At 62.8% G+C, this 20,983-nt stretch overlaps 4 protein-coding genes across 9 annotated transcripts; 3 read left to right on the plus strand and 1 right to left on the minus strand.

Annotated features, from left to right (window-relative positions):
* Positions 1 to 1,008: 1,008 nt before the first annotated feature.
* Positions 1,009 to 4,017, minus strand: LOC138121593 (calsenilin-like). Of its 5 annotated transcripts, XM_069035268.1 has the most exons (8): positions 3,774 to 4,017; positions 2,538 to 2,662; positions 2,383 to 2,452; positions 2,210 to 2,280; positions 1,836 to 1,943; positions 1,642 to 1,746; positions 1,497 to 1,559; positions 1,009 to 1,142 (listed from the first exon to the last, which is right to left on the minus strand). In XM_069035268.1, the coding sequence occupies exons 1-8, from the start codon at positions 4,015 to 4,017 to the stop codon at positions 1,095 to 1,097; spliced, it is 834 nt and encodes a 277-aa protein (XP_068891369.1). In that variant the 3' UTR covers positions 1,009 to 1,094. The 5 variants fall into 5 exon arrangements, with proteins under 5 accessions (XP_068891369.1, XP_068891367.1, XP_068891365.1 ...); XM_069035266.1 differs by having other exon boundaries at positions 2,210 to 2,452; XM_069035267.1 differs by lacking the exon at positions 1,009 to 1,142 and having other exon boundaries at positions 1,354 to 1,559.
* Positions 4,018 to 4,945: 928 nt separating this feature from the next.
* Positions 4,946 to 6,782, plus strand: COX5B (cytochrome c oxidase subunit 5B). Its single transcript, XM_069035271.1, has 4 exons — positions 4,946 to 5,086; positions 5,201 to 5,274; positions 5,819 to 5,918; positions 6,562 to 6,782. Exons 1-4 carry the CDS (start codon positions 4,993 to 4,995, stop codon positions 6,672 to 6,674), a joined length of 381 nt encoding a protein of 126 aa, XP_068891372.1. The 5' UTR covers positions 4,946 to 4,992; the 3' UTR covers positions 6,675 to 6,782.
* A 1,606-nt stretch (positions 6,783 to 8,388) lies between these two features.
* Positions 8,389 to 9,467, plus strand: PURB (purine rich element binding protein B). Its single transcript, XM_069035270.1, has one exon. The coding sequence runs from the start codon at positions 8,389 to 8,391 to the stop codon at positions 9,391 to 9,393; it is 1,005 nt and encodes a 334-aa protein (XP_068891371.1). The 3' UTR covers positions 9,394 to 9,467.
* A 6,578-nt stretch (positions 9,468 to 16,045) lies between these two features.
* Positions 16,046 to 20,962, plus strand: LOC138121699 (histone H2A.V). 2 transcript variants are annotated; one of them, XM_069035465.1, is made up of 5 exons: positions 16,046 to 16,234; positions 19,505 to 19,582; positions 20,069 to 20,182; positions 20,252 to 20,381; positions 20,629 to 20,960. In XM_069035465.1, exons 1-5 carry the CDS (start codon positions 16,046 to 16,048, stop codon positions 20,688 to 20,690), a joined length of 573 nt encoding a protein of 190 aa, XP_068891566.1. In that variant the 3' UTR covers positions 20,691 to 20,960. The 2 variants fall into 2 exon arrangements, with proteins under 2 accessions (XP_068891566.1, XP_068891565.1); XM_069035464.1 differs by having other exon boundaries at positions 16,088 to 16,234; positions 20,069 to 20,381; positions 20,629 to 20,962.
* Positions 20,963 to 20,983: the final 21 nt, after the last annotated feature.

Consider the following 20,983-nt stretch of genomic DNA (forward strand, 5'->3'; position numbering starts at 1 on the left):
GAATGGGAGCGGCGTGGGAGATGGGAACGGGAACGGGACCGGGAGAGGCGTGGGAGATGGGAACGGGAACGGGAATGGGAATGGGAGTGGGACCGGGAATGGGAGCGGCGTGGGAGATGGGAACGGGAACGGGACCGGGAATGGGAGAGGCGTGGGAGATGGGAACGGGAACGGGACAGGGAGAGGCGTGGGAGATGGGAACGGGAACGGGAATGGGAATGGGAGTGGGACCGGGAATGGGAGCGGCGTGGGAGATGGGAACGGGAACGGGACCGGGGAGAGGCGTGGGAGATGGGAACGGGAACGGGAATGGGAATGGGAGTGGGACCGGGAATGGGAGCGGCGTGGGAGATGGGAACGGGAACGGGACCGGGAATGGGAGAGGCGTGGGAGATGGGAACGGGACAGGGAGCAGGAACAGGACTGGGAGAGGCGGACAGGGAGCAGGAACGAGAGAGGGGACAGGGACACGGGCAGGGATGGGGAGCAGGACAGGGACTGGGACACTGGCAGAGGTGGGGACAAGGAGCAGGACGGGGACCGGGACACTGCACGTCTCTCACATCCCTCTTGACTCCATTTCACCCCTAATTCGTCACTATTCGGTTTATTTATAAAATCCCCCCCTCTCCCCGCGCCTGGGGGAGGGGGAGCTGTGGCTTCATGGGGGGGTCCCCTGAGTGTTGGGGGGAGGAAGGACTGTGTGCTTTTGGTTGGTGTTTGGGGGCTCCATTTCATGGGTGCGATATGGAGACCCCCACCCAGAGGGCCCCCACATCCCGGGGTCCCATCTCTGAGGGTCCTCACGTCCCAGGCAGTCCCCATGTCCCGGGGGTCCCCACCCTGGGGACCCTGGGGTCGGCTTTGTGCTGTGTCAGGTCCCTGCACCGCCAAGGGTGGGGGCTCCTTGTGGAGGGGAGGCTCAGCCCCCCAAAACGGGTCCATCTGGCAGGTGGGGGCACCGTGCTGGGGGGGCTCTAGTGGCAATGTCGTCCTTGTCCTATCCCGTCTCCAGGAGCCACGTGCTGGATTTCTCCTGACTTTGAACTTCTTGTTTGTCTGAAATAGTAGAAAAACTCCGGGGGGCCCGGGGTCTAGAGCACGTTGTGGAAGATCTGCATGGAGTTCATGATGTCCTTGTCCTGGCGGGGAGAGATCAGAGACCCCGTGTCCCGCTCCAGAGCCCCCCTCCTCCCAGCTCCCCTTCTCTTGTCACCCTTTTGCCATCTCCCTCCTGTTTGCCTCATCCTGTCCCACTCATCTGCCCCCTCCTGTCCCCGTCTCCTGTCCCTACCCCGTCCCCCACATCCCACACTTCCCATCACAGTCCTCGTGTCTCCCCTGGATCCCCGTCCCAGCCCCTACTCCTGTCTCCATCCCATCCCTGCCGGGGTGACCCCTTTGTCTCCCTCTCTCCTGATGCCCCCAGCACGTCATTTTGGGACAGAACAAAGAGGAGGAGGATGGTGCCCCCCAAGCCCCCCAGAGCCCCTCACCTCCTGGCATGTGGCCAGGAACTCCTCGAAGGTCACCACGCCGTCCCTGTTCCTGTCCATCTTCTGCAAGGGAGTGGCCAGAGCTCAGCGGGGCCACCCCTGGCCTCAGAGTGGCCCCGGGGGGTGACAGTGGGGACAATCTCACCTGGAAGAACAGCTCCACGTGCTGGGCCGGTGCGCTGGCCCCCAGAGCGGGCTCGGTGCAGCGGCCCATCATGGCATAGATGGATTTCATGATCTCCAGCATGTCCTGGGGGGACACAGGGCGCTGCCAGGTCCCTGTCTGGGTGTCCCCACCCCACCAGCCCCCCAGTGTCTCCCAGTGTCCCCCAGTGTCACCTCCTTGGTGACGTAGCCGTCCTTATTCACGTCGTAGAGGTCAAACGTCCACTTCAGCTTCTGCTGCTCCGTCCCCCGCAGCAGCACCGAGAGTCCCACGGCGAAATCCTGCAGGAAGGATCGTGGCTGTGAGCGGGGAGGGACCCTCGGGCCCCTGCCCCCTCCCTCCCGCTGCCACATTGATCCCGGGGCGCCCGAGGGATTTCATTCCCTATTGATCCTGTTATTTTTACCCCCAGCGCCGCAGCGCCCGGCGCTCCCCCCACCCGCGGGGGAGTTTGGCCACAGCCTGGGAGGGGGAAGAGGAGGAGGAAGAGGGGGAGGATGTGATGAATCACGGTGCTGGCACAGCCATTCCCACCAGGAATTCCCACCTGGAAGCAGAGAGCCCCGTTGCGGTCGGCGTCGAAGGCGTCGAACAAGAAGTGGGCGTAGGAGCTGGCGTCTGCGGGGGGAGGGCGGCGGTGACTCCCCCGCACCGGGGTCGGGAGTTTCCCGGAGGGCCCCCCCAGACCCTGCTGCCGGCTCTGGGGACCCCCCGACTCACCGCCTTGAGGGAAGAACCGCGAGTAGATGAGCGTGAAGGTTTCCTCATCCACGAGGCCGCTGGGACATTCCTGGGAGAGGAGCGGCGCCGGTGACCCCGAGGGAAGCGGGGACCCGTGGATTTGGGGGGTCGGGGCGATGGACCCCCAGACTCACGTTCTTGAAGCCGCGGTAGAGGGATTGAAGCTCCGTCTTGGTGAAGTTGGTGCGAGCCAGCAGCTGCTCCAGCCCCTCGGGCTGGTGCCGGATGCTCGGGAGCTCCACGTCGGCGTCGCCGCTGTCTGCCAGGAGAGACCCCCGGGAAAAGATCCCCCTTAGAAACAACCCCTCCGCCGCTAAACCCACCCCCACCCCCTTAAAACCACCCCCATCCCCCTAAAACTACCGCGCAGCGCCTCGGCAGACCCCAAGTCTCCCTCGGGAGCCTGGAACAGCCCGGGTGCTGCATCCCGAGGGGTTTCCCACATTCCCAAGGCGCAGAACATTCCCGAGCCGCCTCTTGCCAACTGCTGCTCCCGCCCGGCCCAGCGGAAGGTAATTAATAAATGATGGTTCATTAATAATTTCAGCCTGGGAAGCCCCTGGGGAGCCACTCAGCACAGGAGGGGTGTCAGCAATTTTGGGATGGGGTTGGGAGCCCGGAAAATTCCCAGGTGCTGTCAGAGGGGGGTGAACCCCCAATTCCTGCTGAGCCGGGGGGGCTTGGAGGGCCCTGGTGTGTCTTGGGGGCTTTTGGGGATAGTGGGGGATTGGAGGGCCCTGGTGTCCCATCTCAGGGGGGTTTTGGGGGTCAGTGAGGGAGTGGGGGACCCTTGTGTCCCCTCTGAGGGAGGTTTAGGGGCTGCTGCAGGACTTGGGGGCTCCCCGTGTCCCACCTCAGGAGGTTCTGGGGATCACTGTGGAGTCGAAGCCCCCCAGACCCCACCTCCAGGGGCTTGTTGGGGGTCAACGCCAGCTCAGAGCCCTCCCGTCCCACCTCGGGAAGGTTTGGGGGTCACTGGGGGTCCCCGTTATCCGCTTCTGGGGGTTCACAGGGCACGGGAGCCCTGGGAGGGGTGGGGGGGTCTCTGGGGAGAAGGGTCTCCACCCCCCCAGGTGTTTGGGGGGCCCGTGGCAGCGCAGCCCCCCGGGGAAGGTGGGAGCACGGCTGGGCCGTGCCGGGGGGGTTTTGGGAGCCCTGCCCGCTCCCCCTGCCCCCCCAAATCCTCAGCCTTCACCCCAGACCCTCCCGGGGGGGGGGGAACCCCAAAACCAGCCGGTTTCACTCCGCAGAGACCAGTTAGAGGCCACCAGGCCATTTAATGCTGGGAGGAAGGACGGGGACACCCGGCGGTGGGGGAATGATAATTAATTTAATTCAATAATTAGCATTAATTAAGGTTGGGGGGGTACCTTCTACAGAGATGGGCTCCAGGATGCCGAACTGCTTGAGGACGGCGATGAAGAGGAGGATGACCACGGCCACGGCGCACAGCTCCATGCCCTGGATGCCCATGGCCCCGGGGGGGATCGGGGGTGCTGCGGGAGCGCGGGGCGGGTGCTGCGCCCTCCGCCCGTGTCCGGCTGTCCTGCCCTCCTCCTCCTCCTCCCTTGGCACGCGCCCACCCCCGGCCCCCCCGGCGCTGCTTCCCCACATTTTATTTTCAGTTTCCCAAAGAGAGTTGGGGGCTAGGGGGGGCGGACAGGGCCGCTGCCCCCGCTCCCCGCAGCACCCATGGGTGCGGGGTTCACGGCCGAGGGGAGGGTCAAACCAGTGCGGGCCTCAAAATTGGGTGAAAAAAAAGGTTGTTTTGCCCCCCCCGCCCCCGGTGGGATCGATGGGATCGATAGCGATGAGTAAGCAGCGAGGGGAGGGGAAACTGAGGCAGGGAAGGCGGGGGGGCTGTCCCTGTTCCCCCAGAGCTGTCCCCACCCCTCTGTCGGTGTCCCACAGTCCTGGGGACATCGGCCCTGCTCCCCGGGGCTGTCCCTGTGCCCCTAGGGGTGTCACCTCCCCCCGTGGCCGCAGGAATGTCTCTCCGCAGTGTCCTGGGCTGGCCTTGTCCCCAAGTCTCCGGGGACATCGGCGCTGTCGCCCCGAGGCTGTCCGTGTCCCTCGGGGTGTCCCACAGGACGTCCCCCCCGTACCCCGGGGCGCTGCGTCCCCGAGGCCTCAGGAGCATCTGTCCTCACCCCTCAGGGGCTGTCATGTCCCCATGGTCCCCGCCTCACCGCCCCCATCCTCCAGGGGTGTCTCATCCTCACGGTCCCAGGGACACCATCCCTGTCCCCGTCCCCCGTGGGGTGGCCCCATCACCTCCAGGGTGTCCCCGCCCGCCCCTCCATCCCAAGGTGGCCCATCCCGGTGGCCCCCGGGCACATTGTCCCCATCCCTCCCCTCGGGCTGTCCCATCTCCCATCCAAAATCTCGCCCTCCCCCACCCCCCCCGGTGCCCACCGGGCCCGCACCGGGGGCGGGGCCAGGGGGGGCGGGGCCAGAGGGGGGCGGGGCCCTGCGGTTGTGGGCGCGGTCAAGGGCGGGGCTCCGGCCGGTGGCGCGCGGATCTCTCTCAACCCTCCCAACGTCACTTCCGCTTCCGCCCGTGCCGGAAGTGCTGCCGCTCTCGCCGCCATGGCCTCAAGGTTACTGCGGGTGAGCGCAGCCCTGCGGCTCCTGCCCGCGGCGTCTGCCCGCGCCGTGCCCGCCCGCCAGCTCGGCGTGCCCGGTGAGCGGGGACCGGGGGAGCGGGGAAACGGGGGGGGAGCGGGGGAGGAACGAGCGGGACCGGGGAGGGACCGGGGCGGGGTGTCTGCACCCCCGGTGTGACGGCGGCCCGCAGGGAACCTGGCCAGCGATGAGGAGCAGGCGACCGGGTTGGAGCGGAAGGTGATGAATGCCATGAACAAGGGTCTGGTGAGTGCCGTGGTGCGGCTCGGGCCGGGCCTTCGGGGGGATGGGAGCATCTGTGGGGGACTTCCCAAGGGATGGCGGGCGGCTCTGGGGCGGTTTCAGGGTTCGACTGTCCTTGGACGGGCAGAATTTGGGGGATGGGTGTTCGGGGGAGTCGCAGGGTGTTCTAGGGGGGCTCAGGGCGTGGCGAGGGGTTCGGGGTTATTTCAGGGTTTTGGTGCCTCCTTGGTGGAGCCGCGGTCGGAGGGGGAAGAGGTGAGAGGATCTGGGGGCCCCAGGGGGTTTGGGGAGTGCTCGGGTGGGGTCGTCTGAAGGGGTTGTTTCCGAGTTTTGGGGTCCTTGGAGGGTTGCGGGGTCTGGGGTTGGGGAGTTCTCGGGAAGGTCTGGGGGTCTCGGAGTTGGGGGAGCCTCAGGGACAGGGTGTCTGGGGGGGAACTGGGGGACGCCAGGGTGGGGTGGCCAGTTTGGGGTCCTCGGGGGGGTGTTGGGTGTGAGGGACGGAGGGGCAGGTGGGGGTTCTGGGGCGCTCACCCTGCGGCTCCCGCAGGACCCGTACAGCATGTTCCGGCCCAAGCGCTACGCGGGCACCAAGGAGGACCCGAACCTCGTCCCCTCCGTCACCAACAAGCGCATCGTGGGCTGTGTCTGTGAGTGCCCCCGTCCCTGCGTCTGCCTGTCCCGTCCCTGAGTCCTTATGTCCATCCCCGTGTCCGTGTGTCTGCCCATTCTTGTGGCTGTGTGTCCATCCCCGTGGCTGTGCTGTCCCTGTGTCCATTCTTATGTCCGTGTGTCTGTCCTTTTCCTGTCCCTGTGTCCATCCCTATGTCGCTGTGTCTGTCCTTTTCCTGTGCCTGTGTCCATTCCTATGTCCGTGTGTCTGTCCTTTTCCTGTCCTTGTGTCCATCCCTATGTCCCTGTGTCTGTCCTTTTCTTGTCCCTGTGTCCATTCTTGTGTCCATGTGTCCGTCTTTGTGTCTGTCCTGCTCCTGTGTCTGCATCTGTTCCCATGTCCGTGTGCCTGTCCTGTTCATGTCCGTGTGTCCATCCATGCATCCTTATCTGTTTTCGTGTGTCCTGTCCCCTGTCCGTTTGTCTGTCCCCACGTCCATCCCACCTGTCCCTGTGCTCCATGCCACGCTGTCCACGTCCCCTGTTCCTCTCCCCCATGCCTGTCCCTCCGTGTTCCCCTGTCACAGTGTTCTCCCTGTCCCTCCCTGTCCCTCCCTGTCCCTCCCTGTCCCTCCCTGTCCCTCCCTGTCCCTCTGTCCCACGCTGTCCCTGTGCCCCCAGGTGAGGAGGACAACAGCTGCGTGGTTTGGTTCTGGCTGCACAAGGGCGAGGCCCAGCGCTGCCCCTCCTGCGGTGCCCACTACAAACTGATCCCCCACGAGCTGCCCCACTGAGGGCCCACGGAGGGGCTCAGCTGCCCCACTCCACCCTCACCTGCCCGGGACCCCCGGGGCCCTGTTGAACCCCCCTGAACCACCCCAGATAAAGAGGTTGTATGGAGAGCCTGACTCTGTCTGTGCTGGGGGCAGCGGGGCCACGGGGGTGTCACCATGGGTGGGGAGGGGACATGGGGGGTCTGAGTGGGACACCATGGCCTTGGAGCAGTATTTGGGGCGGGGGGACCCCATTTCAGTGTCCCTCTGCCCTGGGAGGTGCTGGGATTGGGGGCCCTGGGTGCAGCTGGGGGCGGAAAGTCTCGTGGGTCCCGTTGCTGCTTTGTCCCCTTTGGGCCTCCTTGCCCAGCCTGTGGAGCACCCCACCCCAAGAGAAGCCCCTGAGCACTGAGGGGGGTTAGGTTCATCCCGTAGCCTCTTGGATAGATCACAGCCCCCCACACACACAAGGGCCCCGCCAGTGTCCCCCTGGGGGCCGGTTCGTCCCCTTGGGCAGGTGTTGGCCCATCCCGTGGGTACACCCCTGTGGGCAGGAGCCTCCTCCTGCTGCTGGAGGCTCCCAGGCCACCGGTCCTGCCAGGCAGCTGTGGCTCCATCTTCCCGTGAGGGGACTCGGAAGGTCCCACCAGATGCCAGGAGATCCCCAGAGGTTCCCCAAAGATCTGAAGGTTCCCAGGTGATCCCAGGTGGCCACAGGAGATCCTCACTGGGCCACAGGAGGCTCCTGATGGTTCCCAGGAGGTCCCCATGGGAACCCAGAAGTTCACAGATCCACGAAGGTCCCATGGGGCCACTGCAGGTACCTGAAGGTTCCTGGGAGGTTCCCATAAGACCCCCAGAGGCCCGGCGTGGTCCCGGGACGTCCCTTGGGGGCTGCTGCATCCCCGGTGTGAGCCCCCCTCGGGCAGGTCCCGCCCCAGGCGGGGGGAGGGAGGGTTCTGCCTTCCAGGCCCTGCTGAGGGCTCCGGGGGGAGGCGGGGGCTGCCCGTCCAAAGCGCGGCCCCAGCGCTGCTGATGAGCAGTGATGTCGTTGATTACGTCATACCGACCGACCATGACGTCATGCATCCCCGGCTGGAGGGGGCGGAGCTGTGAGCCGCACTGACCAACGGGGGCTCGGCTAGCAGTGAGTGACAGCCAGGGGGCGGGGCTTTGGCCTCCAGCGGCCAATGGGGGCTGCGGGAGGTTGTGATTGACAGCTGGGAAGGGCGGGAATTGCTCTCGATGAACGACGGGAAGGGAGGGGCTGGGGGCGGGGCCTCACGGACCAATAGGAGCTGCCGGCGCTCGTGACTGACAGGCGGGGGGAGGGGCCCGGCGCTCGGAGCAGCGGCGAGGGGAGGGGGCTGCGGGGGGGGGCTATCGGGGGCGGGGCCCTGGGCCGCAGTGACCAATAGGAGCCCCCGTGGCCGTGATTGACAGCTCAATGGAGCAGCGCCCGAGAGGGGAGGGGGCTGCGGGGCGGGGCCTGTGCACGGCGGCCAATGGGAGGCGTCGCGGCCGTGACTGACAGCTGGGGGCGGGACCCGGCTCGGCGGGATTGGCGGGGAGGGGGCTGCGGGGCGGGGCCCGGCGGGGGGCGGGGCTTGGCCGGGGGCGCGCGGGGACGCGGCGGGCGGGGCCCCCGGCGCACGTGACGGCGGCGGTGCGGCGGTGACGTCAGCGGTGTCGCAGCGGGGCCGGAAGCGGGCGGCGCGCGGGGCGGGCGGACAAGATGGCGGACGGGGACAGCGGCAGCGAGCGCGGCGGCGGCGGCGGGTTCGGGACCGCCCGCGGCGGGGCGGGGGGGGCCGGCCCGGCGGCGGGGCCCGGCGGCGGCGGCGCGGCCGGCCCCGAGCAGGAGACGCAGGAGTTGGCGTCCAAGCGGCTGGACATCCAGAACAAGCGCTTCTACCTGGACGTGAAGCAGAACGCCAAGGGCCGCTTCCTCAAGATCGCCGAGGTGGGCGCGGGCGGCTCCAAGAGCCGCCTCACGCTCTCCATGGCCGTGGCCGCCGAGTTCCGCGACTACCTGGGCGACTTCATCGAGCACTACGCGCAGCTGGGCCCGTCCAGCCCCGAGCAGCTGGCCCAGGCCGCGGGGCCGCCGGGCGAGGACGGCTCCGGGCCCCGCCGCGCCCTCAAGAGCGAGTTCCTGGTGCGGGAGAACCGCAAGTACTACCTGGACCTGAAGGAGAACCAGCGCGGGCGCTTCCTGCGCATCCGCCAGACCGTGAACCGCGGCCCCGGCGGCCCGGGGGGGTTCGCGGGAGGCCCCCCCGGGCTGCAGAGCGGCCAGACCATCGCGCTGCCCGCACAGGGCCTCATCGAGTTCCGCGACGCCCTGGCCAAGCTCATCGACGACTACGGGGGCGAGGAGGACGAGCTGGGCGGCCCCGGCGGCGGCGGCCCGGGCGGCGGGGGGCTCTACGGGGAGCTGCCCGAGGGCACCTCCATCACCGTGGACTCCAAGCGCTTCTTCTTCGACGTGGGCTGCAACAAGTACGGGGTGTTTCTGCGGGTCAGCGAGGTGAAGCCGTCCTACCGCAACGCCATCACCGTTCCCTACAAGGCCTGGGCCAAGTTCGGCGGCGCCTTCTGCCGCTACGCCGAGGAGATGCGCGACATCCAGGAGCGCCAGCGGGACAAGCTCTACGACCGGCGCGCCGGCCCGCCGGGACCCGGCAGCGGCAGCGGCGCCGGTGACGACTCCGACGGCGACGACGTGGACGACGACTGAGCCGATCCCCCCAGCCCTCGACCCCAACGCCGGCCCCCCACCACCCCCCCGAGCCCCGGCGCGAAGGGGTCCCCAATCCCCCCTCCCAGTGACGGGGCAAAGGGGTTCCCGACCCCCCCCCCCCAACAGCGATGGGGCGAAGGCGTCCCTGAGCCCCCCCACCCCCCTCCCAGCGACGGGGTGAAGGGGTCTCCAAACCCCTCCGTCCCCGCTCTCAGCAACGGGACGAAGGGGTCCCCGAGCCCCCCCCACCCAGCAGCGGTGGGGCACGGGGGTCCCCAGGCTCCCCTGTCCTGCCGCCACCGGAGAGAGAGAAACCGGCCCGACCGTGCCGCCGCCCGCGGCCCCCCTGCTCCCACCATGGGACCCCCCGGCCCCCAGGACTCGCTGCTTTGGGGGGGGATAGGGGGTCACCCGCAGCCCCCGCCCCTCCCGGTGCCCCCCCATCAAAACCAGCACCCGAAGGCCCCGGAGCCGAGGGCCAGCGGCAGCGCTGGGGGGGCAGCGGAGGCACCTTGGACCAACGGCCGTTCCCTCGGCTTGTGAGTTTTCCTTCATTTTCCTTTTTTTTTTTTTTTTTTCCCCTTTTCTCCTCTTTCCAGGGTTTTTTTTGTTTTTTTTTTTTTTTTTTTTTTTTGTTTGCTTGTTTGGTTTTTTTGGGATGCAAACTCCGGGCGCCCGAACTGGAACCCGCGGCTCCCTGACAATTAGGGAAGATTTCCTCGGTTTTGCCGATTTCTGGCCGTTCTTCCCCCCCCTCCCCCTGTTTCCCGCCGGGAAGGGGGAGGTGCCGGCACAAAGCACAAGGAAAAACTCGACGGGGCGAAACATCTTCCCCTTCTTTCCAAATAAGGTGCCTCCGGCCCCGTTTCACCAGGACCCGCCGGAGTCCGCCCCTTGGCTTCACCCAAATTGGATTTTCCGGCCCCAAATCCACAGCCACGCCCGGCCTCGGCACCTTGGGGGTGGATTTTGGAGGTTTATTGTTATTTTTTGCCTCCTTTTGTCTTTTTTTGCCCCCCTGGGCCCAGCCCTGGCGTCGCCTGGTCCCTCCAGCCACCTCCTATTAAACACATTTTTCCACTCTCAAATAGTCTTTTTTTAAAATTCTTTTTCACTCCCTCAGCTCAGTCCTGCCCTGTCCAGAATTCCGGTTTTTCACCCCGTTTTCCCATAACTCTGAACTCCATCGCTCTCATTCCAAAGTTTTGCCTCTTCTCCAACGGTTTCACCACTTTTAGGACTTTCCTTTTTTTTTTCCTTTTAATCCATTTTTGGGAGCCCAATCAGCTGCCTCCTTAATTTATTACCACGGATCCGGCATCTCCCTCTCTCCATATTTATTGGGAAGTGAGGAACAGCCGCAGACCCCTGGGGGACCCCCTGCGCCACAGGGATGCCGCTGTCTGTCCGTCCGTCCGTCCGGCCGCCGGCCCCATCCCACTGCTCCCGCTGCTCTTGCTGCCGTCGCTCTTTTTAAAGGGATTTTTAAAGTGAATTTCTTCCGTTTATCCCATTTTTAAGCCTTCTCCGTCGCAAAGGACCCGGATCCCTCACTCACTCACACGGGAGCAATAGTCCTTCCTCGATGGCCGATGTGTCCGTACTGTATTTTGTACCCTCAGGCAGCTCTTTCCGGTGAATTCCTGCTGTATCCACCCATCCTCCTGGTCCTGTGTTCTTTGCCACGGAGAAAAACCATAAACCACGACGGCGACGACGGATTTGGGGGGAAAAATGCTCCCAGCTCCGCGGGACTCACCGGCGTCCAGCCGCGGGACCTCTCCTTTTATTTTTGAAGAGGATGAGATATATATATATATATATATATATATATATAAAAATATATATATATTCCTTTGGGTTTCTTTCTTTTGGCTGAATTGCGGTGATTTAGCCTTATTTCTACCCTGGGAGAGCAGCGGAATCGCTGCCGGCCCGGCCCAGCTCCAAGGAGTTGGCTAGAAATACATGGAAGAGGAGAGAAAAAAAAAGGCAAAACCACCAAAATCCAGTAATAAACCCAAAAAAGCAGCTCCCGGTGTCGGCTCAGGGAGCCTTTCCTGGCCAGAGAAGCGCTGGATCCATGGACACAACCTCCCACAGCTCCATTTGGGTGGGAAGAGCAGAGCACGTCGGGGGAAGACAGCAGGAAAAACAGCCAAAATTAGATAAAATTGGGAAAAAAGGGGATTTGAGGCGCCAGCAGGAGCGAGGGGAGTGGCCATGGGGGCTGTCATGGAGGAGGGGAGCTTGGGGGGCAGTTTTGGGGTTTTTTTTTCTCTTGGAGCCCCCCAGGAGCTGTTGGGTGTTTCCCAGCAAAGGGGACAACACCGGCACCTCCCCTGAGCCCCTGTTCCATCTCTGTGTATAGACATGGCTGTGTGTACATAGGTCAGATTCGGTTGGGTTTTGGGTTGAATTCTGTAGAAAATGGGCAAATTGCTTTTTTTTTTTTAAATTTTAAACCACAGATAGGGGGAAAAATATCCCAAATTCCTGGTACTTCCAGCTTTGCTGTCCCAGAGGGGCTGATGGAGAAGGCAATGATGGCTGTACAGACAGAATATTGGAGGTCTTGTACAATGCCCCAAAACCCACTAGAAATACCCCAGATGGCTGGGTCTGGAGCGGGTGGTGCCTCCAGGGCAAGTTCAAACAGCTTCAATTCTTTTTGCCCTAAAAAATATGGAAGAAAATTGGGATTCTCCTGCCTTGTTTCCAGGCGATTTGGGGGTGGTAGGGGATGGCTTGGGGGGCCGTGCCAGTGGCGGCTCCTTGTGTTGGTGACAAAACCAACCCAACCCCTCACTGGTCTCTCGTAAAAAAAGCAAAAAGTGGAAAAAAATTGCAAAAAACTGAAAAAGATTAAAAAAAAAGCAGCTGAGGGAGCACTGGGGGTATGCAGGGCGATGCACCAGAGCTCGGCAGGTATTCCCAGTGGGAAATCCCAGCCGGCTCCATGGATGCTCCCAGATGTTCCTGCAGGGCGAGGCCCAGCCACGGGAGCCATCGCCCTCCTCATCCTCGCGGAGCCGGTTGAGCCGGCGGCACCGGAGCCAGGCCAAGTGGAGCTGGGGGTGGGCGTTGGCGGGAGAGCCCAGACCCGGGCAGGCTGGCCGGGGAGGAGCACGGCACGGCCTGGGGCCCCTGCGGTCCAGGCCCCGGAGCAGCGGCTGAGAGCGGGGCTGGCACGGGTGGCTCACTGGGCCCCAGCACACGGGTCACTCCAGCCAGGAGGCTGGGGCAGCATTGGTGGGGAGAGCACTGGATCCTCCTCCAAGAGCCGGGTGCTCTGAGGGTTGGGTTCTCTGACAGCTGGGTCCTCCAAGAATTGTATCTCCGAAAGCTGGATCCTCTGAGTGCCCAATCCTCCTCCAAGAGCTGGATCCTCCTGCAAGAGTTGGATCCTTCAAGAACTGGATCCTCTGAGCACCAGATCCTTCTCTGAGTGCTAGATCCTCCTCCAAGTTGGATCCTCTGAGAGCCAGACCCTCCCAAGAGTTGGATCCTCTGAGAGTTGGACCCTCCAAACACTGGACCCTCTTCTTCGAGCTGGGTTCTTCTCCAAGTGGCAAATCCTCCTCGGAGAGTTGGATCCTCTAAGAACTGGATCCTGTGAATGTTGGATCCTCCTCCGAGCACCGGATCCTCCTCAGAGCAGCAGATATCCGGGAGCGCCACTTCCCTCCCCGAGCGCTCGCCACGACGTCCCTTTGCCGAAAAGAGAAAAAAAAAGAAAGTTTTATTCCTGTTATTTTTTTAATGAAAGAAAAACAAAAACTAAAGCAAACCTGCACTTTAGGCGGCCGGGGGGGCCGGGGCCCCTGTGTCCCTTCCCTGCGGCCGGCGGGGCGGCTCCAGGGGCCGGAGGCAGGTCCTGGGTGTTACCACTAGCGCAGACGAGGCCGACGCGACGAACTCCTCCTGCTCCGAGCACTCCTGACGTAGCAGATTTTTGCAAATGGAGTTTTACAGTCTATATTTAAAGAATTGTATGTTTGTAACAAATAAAGTATGCGGAAAAGTGAATGAAAACCAGCCTGGGCCCGACTTGCTCCTTGGGGGTGCCGTGGGAGGCCCTGGAGGGTGGAGCTGGTGCCACCGTTGTGGTGAGGGGTGGGGTGGGGTGGTCACCCTGGGGCGTTACAGGGACACACAGGATTGTCCTGAAGGTGCCAGGGGCACAAACCGGGAACGTGGGGTCCCCGGCCTTGTCTTGAGGGGATTGCCTGGCTCGGGGAGTTGGGGGTGTGAGGTACCAGCACAGTGGGGAGGGAGGAGGTTTGGTGTGGCGTTGCATGTCCCAGCTCGGGCTGGTGTGTGCACCGGTGTAAGGTGTGTGTGGGCGTGTGAAAAGTGTGTGTAAGGCATGTGTGCCATCACACGGCTGCCTGGTGTAGGTGTGTGTGTGTAAAGTGTGTGTAAGCCGTGTGTGCCATCACACGGCTGCCTGGCGTAGGTGTGTGTGTGTAAAGTGTGTGTAAGGTGTGTGTGTGCCATCACACGGCTGCCTGGTGTAGGTGTGTGTGTGTGTAAAGTGTGTGTAAGGCGTGTGTGCCATCACATGGCTGCTCGTCGTGTGCGGGTGTGAGGCTGGGAGGGTTTGGCACGTGTGTGGTGTGCGTGCCATGGCAAGTGCGTGCACAGGTGTGAAAGGCTTGTGCGCCACACACACGACTGCGCGGTGTGTGTCAGGTGCGTGTGTCACCCCACGGCTGCGCCGCGTGTGCGGGCTGTTACCGGGTGTGCGCACAAGCACGGCGCCGTGCCCGCAGCTGTGTGCCGTGTCCCCTGTGTACCCGAGCCGTGTCCCCACCGGCGCTGCCGCAGCCCCCGCCCCCCGCGCTGCGGCTCCCTGCGGGCTCGGGCTCATCTGAGGACACGCGGGGACCCGCCTGCGCATGAGCCGCCGCCGCCGTCACCGCCATCACCGCCACCGGGGCCTGGTGCGACCCCCGAGCCCCCCGCGGCTCCTCCCCATGCAGAGGCCCCGGCCCGCATGTCCCCGGGGCCGGGGGGAGCGGCTGCTCCGGCCCCATCCCCGGCCCCATCCCACCCCGCAGCTGCTCCGGCCCCCCCCGGCTGGACCCGGGGGTCGAGCGCGCTGGGGACAGCTGGAGGGGCCCCGGGGACAGCCGGGGGCCCCTGGTTGAGCCCGGGGGGGCCCGGCCTGCGGCAGTTGCTGCCCGGGGCAGGTGCGGACGGCATTGCCCGCCCCGGGAGCAGCTGCGGGATGAGGGGCTGGGGGCACCCTGAGCCTCCCCGGCAGCTGCAGCGAGGGGCGGGGGAGGCACGGTGCCCCTCAGCCCCTGCCCGGGGCTGGAGGGAAGCTGACGGGGCAGGGCAGGCACCCGGGGAGGACAGTGACAGAGGCCTTCGTCATCCTCCTCCTCATCGCCCTCCTGCTCCTCCCCGCCCGTGCCTCGGCCCTGGTGCAGCCAGGGGGGACTGGGGGCCGCCTTGAGCCCCCCAGCAGCTGCAGCGAGGGGTGGGCGCTGCACGGCGCGCCTCGCCCCTGCCCAGGGCAGGGAAACTGTGGCACGGAGAGCCGGGGGGGACCAGTAACAGGTGCCTCCCTCCCCCAGCGCGCACCTCGGCCATGGTCGGCCTGGAGCAGAGTGGGCGCGGGGCTGCGGACACTCGGAGCCCCCGGCAGTGCAGCGAGGAGCGGGGACGGCGCGGTGCCCCCCACCCCTGAGGGAAACTGAGGCCCGGCAGCCAGGACAGCCGGTGGCGGGCGGGGGACACAGTGACCGCGCCAGGTGCAGCCGGGCTGGGGCCCCGGCGGGGCTGCGCGGTGCGGAGCCCACCAGCTCCGCAACCGCGGGCCTCTCACCGAGCCGAGCTCGGGAATCCCCGGTTCCATTTATGAACTCACCTCGTCACACAATCAGGTTCCATTTGACACTGGAACGGGCTCGTCATGAGAAACTGAGCCGAGTTTTTATTTACTATGACCCGTTTGTCCCGAAAAGGCGCCCCCTTCCCCCCAACAGTGCCGTGAATTTTGGGGATTTTTGGCCACACTTAACCCCTGCCGTCACCACTGACAGTCCCTTCGACTCTCAGGGTCCGTCCCAGCCCTCAGTGCGGCCCGGGGACTGCGGGGTCCATGTTACCTCACTACCGCTGCCCTTCTCACGCATCCTACGGGGCAGCGCTGCGTTATTTCTCTACTGCCTGAAAGAAACACAGGGACGGTCGGGCACACCGGCGGGCCTGGGTGTCCCCGGGGGGGCTCCCCTCACGCCGGGGCCTCTCTCAGCCCCGAGCAGGGTCGGGCCATGTCAGGGGTGAAGTCCCTGGCCCGGCAGAACCCTTTAGCAGGTCTAGGGCCCGGCGGGGCCCGGGGCCCTCCTGGAGCCGCCAAACCCCCACCCCCCCGCGCTCCCCTCACCGTGCGCCCCCCCCGCTCCCTCACACAAACACGACCCGAGGCGGAGCGATGAAATGGGCGGGAAACATCGCCCGCTTCCCATTGGCTCTCCCGGCTGTCCGTCCGCATGACCCCGCCCCTCGCCGCGGTGCTCGTTATTTCTATTCGCCGGACGGTGACGTCACCGACGCGAGCACGCCTCGCCCTCACCCCGCTGCGTGCCGTGTGCAAAGGTAACACAGCCGTTAAACGAGCCGCGGGGCGGAGCCAGCGATGGACGGGGAAAGAAGCGGCTCGCCCATTGGGCGCCGCGGGATGTTCAAACTAGTATGGGAGGCGATGATTGGCGGCGACGCGGCGCGGTCCGCCGCCCCCGCCCGGGCGGGTCATTGTCTGGCGGCTCCTGAGGCGGGTCGGGCGCGGCGGCGGCTCTGGGGCTCGGACGGCGGCGGCGGTACCATGGTGAGGGTAGGGGTAGTCGGGGGGCTCGGGGCTCGGGGCTCGGGGGGCCGGCCAGGACAGCGCGGCTGGGCTGAGCCGGGCCCCGTGGGGCCGCCAATGGCCGCCGCTGTCAGCCCAGGCCGGGCGGGGGAAGAGGGACGGCCCCCGGTCCGTGACCTTGGGTCCGGCCCGGCGCTTCCCCAGTGCCCCGTGGCCGCCGCCGCCGCCGCCTGGCTCCTGCGGAGGGGGTTTGTCCTGCCCTCCAAATCCGGCCCCGCCGGTGCCGTCCAGCGCTGTCAGAGCGGTGCGGTGTCAGCCGGTGTCTCCTCGGTCGCGGTTTGTGCCGGTTGCGGGCCGGTTGGACGGGAGGAAGCTCGCAACCGGCACAAACCGTTGTCGTGGGGGAAACGTCAGTCGAGGGGGCCCGAGCGGGGTCTGTCAATCGCCCGGCGCCTCCTTCGGGGTTTCGCGGGATACATCCCAGCCCGCTTCCCGGGGGACCGGCCCGGTCCGTGGGGGAAGGAAAGGGGAGTTCGTTCTCCCCCGTGCCCCGTTCCTGTGGCCCCGTAGGGGAAATGGGGGGAGCCGGGCCTGGAGCTGTCAGCGAAGGCGGGCAGGGGGATAGGGGTTAGGGAGGTTCTGTGGATCTGTGAGAGGTTCCGTGGATCTGCAGGATGCTTTGGGTGGTTCTGAGGATCCTTGAGGGGGTTCCGTGGGTTTGCAGGGGGCCCGGGGGACTCCATGGATCAGCGAGAGGGTTCTGTGGTTACATAGGGGGGTTCTGTGGATCTGTGAGAGGTTCCGTGGATCTGCAGGATGCTTTGGGTGGTTCTGAGGATCCTTGAGGGGGTTCCGTGGGTTTGCAGGGGGCCCGGGGGACTCCATGGATCAGCGAGAGGGTTCTGTGGTTACATAGGGGGGTTCTGTGGATTTGTGGGGGGATTCGGGTGGTTCTGTGGATCCGTGGGGGATTCTGTCGTTCTGTGAAGATACCCTGCGGATCCACGGGAGAGGTTCTGTGGATCTGCAGGGGGCTTGGGGGGTTCTGTGGATCCGCAAGGGATTTCTGTGGGTTTGCAGGGGACTCGGGGGGTTCTGTGGTACGGGGTGTGGGAGGGGTGGTGGGGGTTTGAGGGGATTCTGTGGACCCTTGGGGGGGTTCTGTGGATCCACAGGTGGTGGAGTCATGGGGGTTCCATGGGGGGCTCTGGGATTCGCGGAGGTTGCGGAGCCAGCGGTAAGGGCCCCGATCCCTCAGCGTTAATGGAAACACCATTGGGTTACGCAACTCCTGCTGCCGCCTAGAACTTGTGCTCGGGGATGTCTGGGAATGTGCGGCAGGAGATAAGTTGCTGTTTGAAGGGGTTTTATCCTGTTTGAAGCAACAAGAAAAAAAAATGTTTGCCTGCTGTGAGGGATCCAGCAGGTCAGACCCAGGGAGGATTTAGAACGGGAATGTGCTCCCAGCGAGGGACTTTGGTGGAGAGAAGGGATGGAGATGGCACAAGGATTGCCTGAGTCCCTGGGAGCCCCAGTCCGGAGGTTGAGGAGAGAATCCTCGGGATTCGCTCCTCAGGAGGGAGGAATCCAGGAGCCTTCATTCCCAGCACAGAGTTGGATGATCTCTTATAGGGAGCTGGGGGCAGCTGGGCTGGGGGAACCTCCCGTTTTCCCTGTGCAAACCCTGTGGAGGATTGGTGAAAATCGGGACAAACCTCAGGATTTCCATGACGAGATCTTTCTTCCCTCTTTTTGGTCAACCCCCCCTGTAAAGATGTATCAGGCAGGCAGCTCCAAGCTGGAAAACCTGATGGGGCAGTGGGAAAGTTCACAGCTGGCTGATAAAAGCCCTCAGTGGGAACAGCCAGTGCTTTTCCCAAAGCTGCCTTTTATTCCTAGAGCAAGGAAATATCCACAAATCCCCCTTGCCTCCCCCTTTCTTTACCATAAAGCTCCCCTTCCACCCCTCAAATCCTCCCTCCTTCCCCCCAAAATGCCCTCCCTGAGTTTTGCAGTTTTATGGAGCGATGTTTTCTCCTGATGAAAGTGACTCCTGGTGCTTTACCATTTCTCCGAGTCATCCCTGAAGACCCTCCTGTCGCGGCTGCCGGGACACAGGGCGGGCTTGCCCGGTCCTGGCATCCCCAGAGCCGGATCCCCTGTGGCCTCACCCCGTGCCCTCTGCTTGTTTTAATCACCTCGGGATTAATTAATGCCCCCTCGTGACTGATTTTTTTTTCCCAGTGTTTGAGCTGAAACATAACTCCCACCTGGCTGGGATGGGACCCAGATCTTGGACATTCCCAGGTTAACCAGCATCTTGTTTTGAGGATTGCTCCACTTTCTCTCCTGGGGTCTCTGGATCGTTTCAGCTCCTTCACCAAGAGCCAAAATTCCTCCTTTTTGAGGGGATGGGGATTGTGGGATCAATATGTGCTATAAAAGCAGGGGTTATGAATATCCATATTAGGCTCTCATCTCCCTGTGCTGTTGCTTCTTGTCTCTCTGTGGGCTGGAAAGCTTGGTTTTTGGGATTATTATCCCTGTTTTTTTTTTTTTTACCTGGAGCCGATTTTGGGTTGCTGACGTCTTTCCCCTGGAGCGTGCAGCTCCCTCTGCCTTCCTGCGTCACCTGTGGCTTTCACCTTTGTTAGGAACAGCTTTCATTAGTGATTAGTGACGTCATGGGGTCTTCCCATATCCCTGGAATGCATGGATTTCCTGACAGCGGATGGGAGAGCCCAGCAAACCCGTGCTCGGCTCTTCCTTGTTACTCAGCAACTCCCAAACTCTTGGCTTTGGCATTTCCACCCCTTCCAACATGATTTTCATTAAATCCACAATTTCTTGGGCTCCTGGGTGATTTCCCAGTCTGGAGTAGGAAGGGAATTACCCCTGAATCCCACAGGATCACTTTCCCATATGCAGGAACAGGGTCCTGCCTAGTGCCCAGTGTCAATGTGTGGAGGAATCAAATCTGAAATCGACCTGGGCTCACAACTGCTGGAAAAAAATGCCCAACAATGGGATTTTGGGCTGGTTTTCCCCCATTTGGCATTTTCTGGAAAATAGTGGGAATACTAGCAGCAGGAATAGGGCACCTGGGTGGGGGAGCAGCTGCTGCACCCTGAAAACCTCCCTTGTCCCCTTGAATCCAGGTGGTTTGAGAGGCCCTGAGTTGCCAGGGAGCTGCCAGATTATCCTACAGCAGGGCCCTCTGTCTTCGAATTAATGAGATTGTTTGGATTCAGGGATTAATTAGATTAATTAACAGGCCCCTTTCTCCCCCAGGCTGGCGGCAAGGCGGGCAAGGACAGCGGCAAGGCCAAGGCCAAGGCCGTGTCACGCTCCCAGAGAGCCGGGCTGCAGGTATGGCACAGGGAATCACCAGGAAACAGAATTCTGGGCAGCTGGGGGCCCCAAACCCTCTTCTTTGTGGTCAAAACTGAATATTTTGGAATTTGGAGGCTTATGGAGCAATGAGGAGCCCTTGGGCTTGCAGAGGGGGTTTGCTGTCACGTGGGACAGAGAGGATGGGAGGATTAATTGGGAGAATTAATGATTATTTTGATGATTAGTTTAAAATACAATTATTTTATGCTATACAAGATATAACTACGTCTTACTAAACTACATGATAGCAATATACAATATATTTATATAACAGTGTAATTTATTATTATAACAAGACATTAATACTATATATTAATTAGTAATAAATTGGATAGTGATAATTAAATCCTCTGTTTGAAGAGTTGCTCCTGGAAGCCACAGCCCGAATCAACAGTGTAGGGTGTAAATATGCACATTGGGGGGGCTGTAGGTGTTAAGGAGGTTGTTAATTGCTCCCCCCAGTTCCCAGTCGGCCGCATCCACAGGCACCTGAAGACTCGGACCACCAGCCACGGGCGCGTGGGAGCCACGGCGGCCGTGTACAGCGCGGCCATCCTCGAGTACCTGACCGCTGAGGTAGGACCCCCCTCCCCACACCCAGCGCCCCTGCCCTCGGCATTCCCACCTCTCCCCGCTGTCCTGCAGGTGCTGGAGCTGGCCGGGAACGCTTCCAAGGATCTGAAAGTCAAGCGGATCACGCCCCGGCACCTGCAGCTGGCGATCCGTGGTGATGAGGAGTTGGACTCCCTGATCAAAGCCACCATTGCTGGCGGAGGTGGGCGTCGTTCCTGTGTTTCCAGCCTGGGGAGGGAATTTAGCAAGAAGGGGAAGTATGGGAAACCGAATAGGGATTTGGCAGTTGGCATAAATGCATGGGCTTGCTGCTTCCCTGGATTCAGACTGAGGGGGATCCACTTGACGTTCACACTGGATTTTCACAAAAAAGGGGAATTTAGGATTTTTTGGAGTTTCGTGAGAATTCTACAAGTGACTTGACAAGAGTTCTCCCTTCCTCTCCGCAGGTGTCATTCCCCACATCCACAAGTCCCTGATTGGAAAGAAGGGACAACAGAAAACGGCGTAGAGGGAGTGTGGCACCGGATCCCCCCCCGTCATCGTACTGTACCTGGGCACAGGAACATCTCGGGGATACGAGGAATTTTTTTTAAGGAATAGTTCAAAGGAAGAGCATAGAGGATTGACTGTAGAGGAAACATTGGGATGGGTTTAGATTCTGAGTAGGACACACCGTGGGCCGTGGGGCGGCAGCCGGGGGTGGGTGAGGGGCTTGGCTGCCCCCGCGTTTTATACAAAAATGGAACCCATAAACCATTTTTTACAAAAAACGAGACGGTCTCCAGTGGTGGTCGGGACCCC

Source organism: Aphelocoma coerulescens, chromosome 22 (assembly GCF_041296385.1).
Source record: "Aphelocoma coerulescens isolate FSJ_1873_10779 chromosome 22, UR_Acoe_1.0, whole genome shotgun sequence".
In the NCBI taxonomy this organism is placed as follows: Eukaryota; Metazoa; Chordata; class Aves; order Passeriformes; family Corvidae; genus Aphelocoma; species Aphelocoma coerulescens.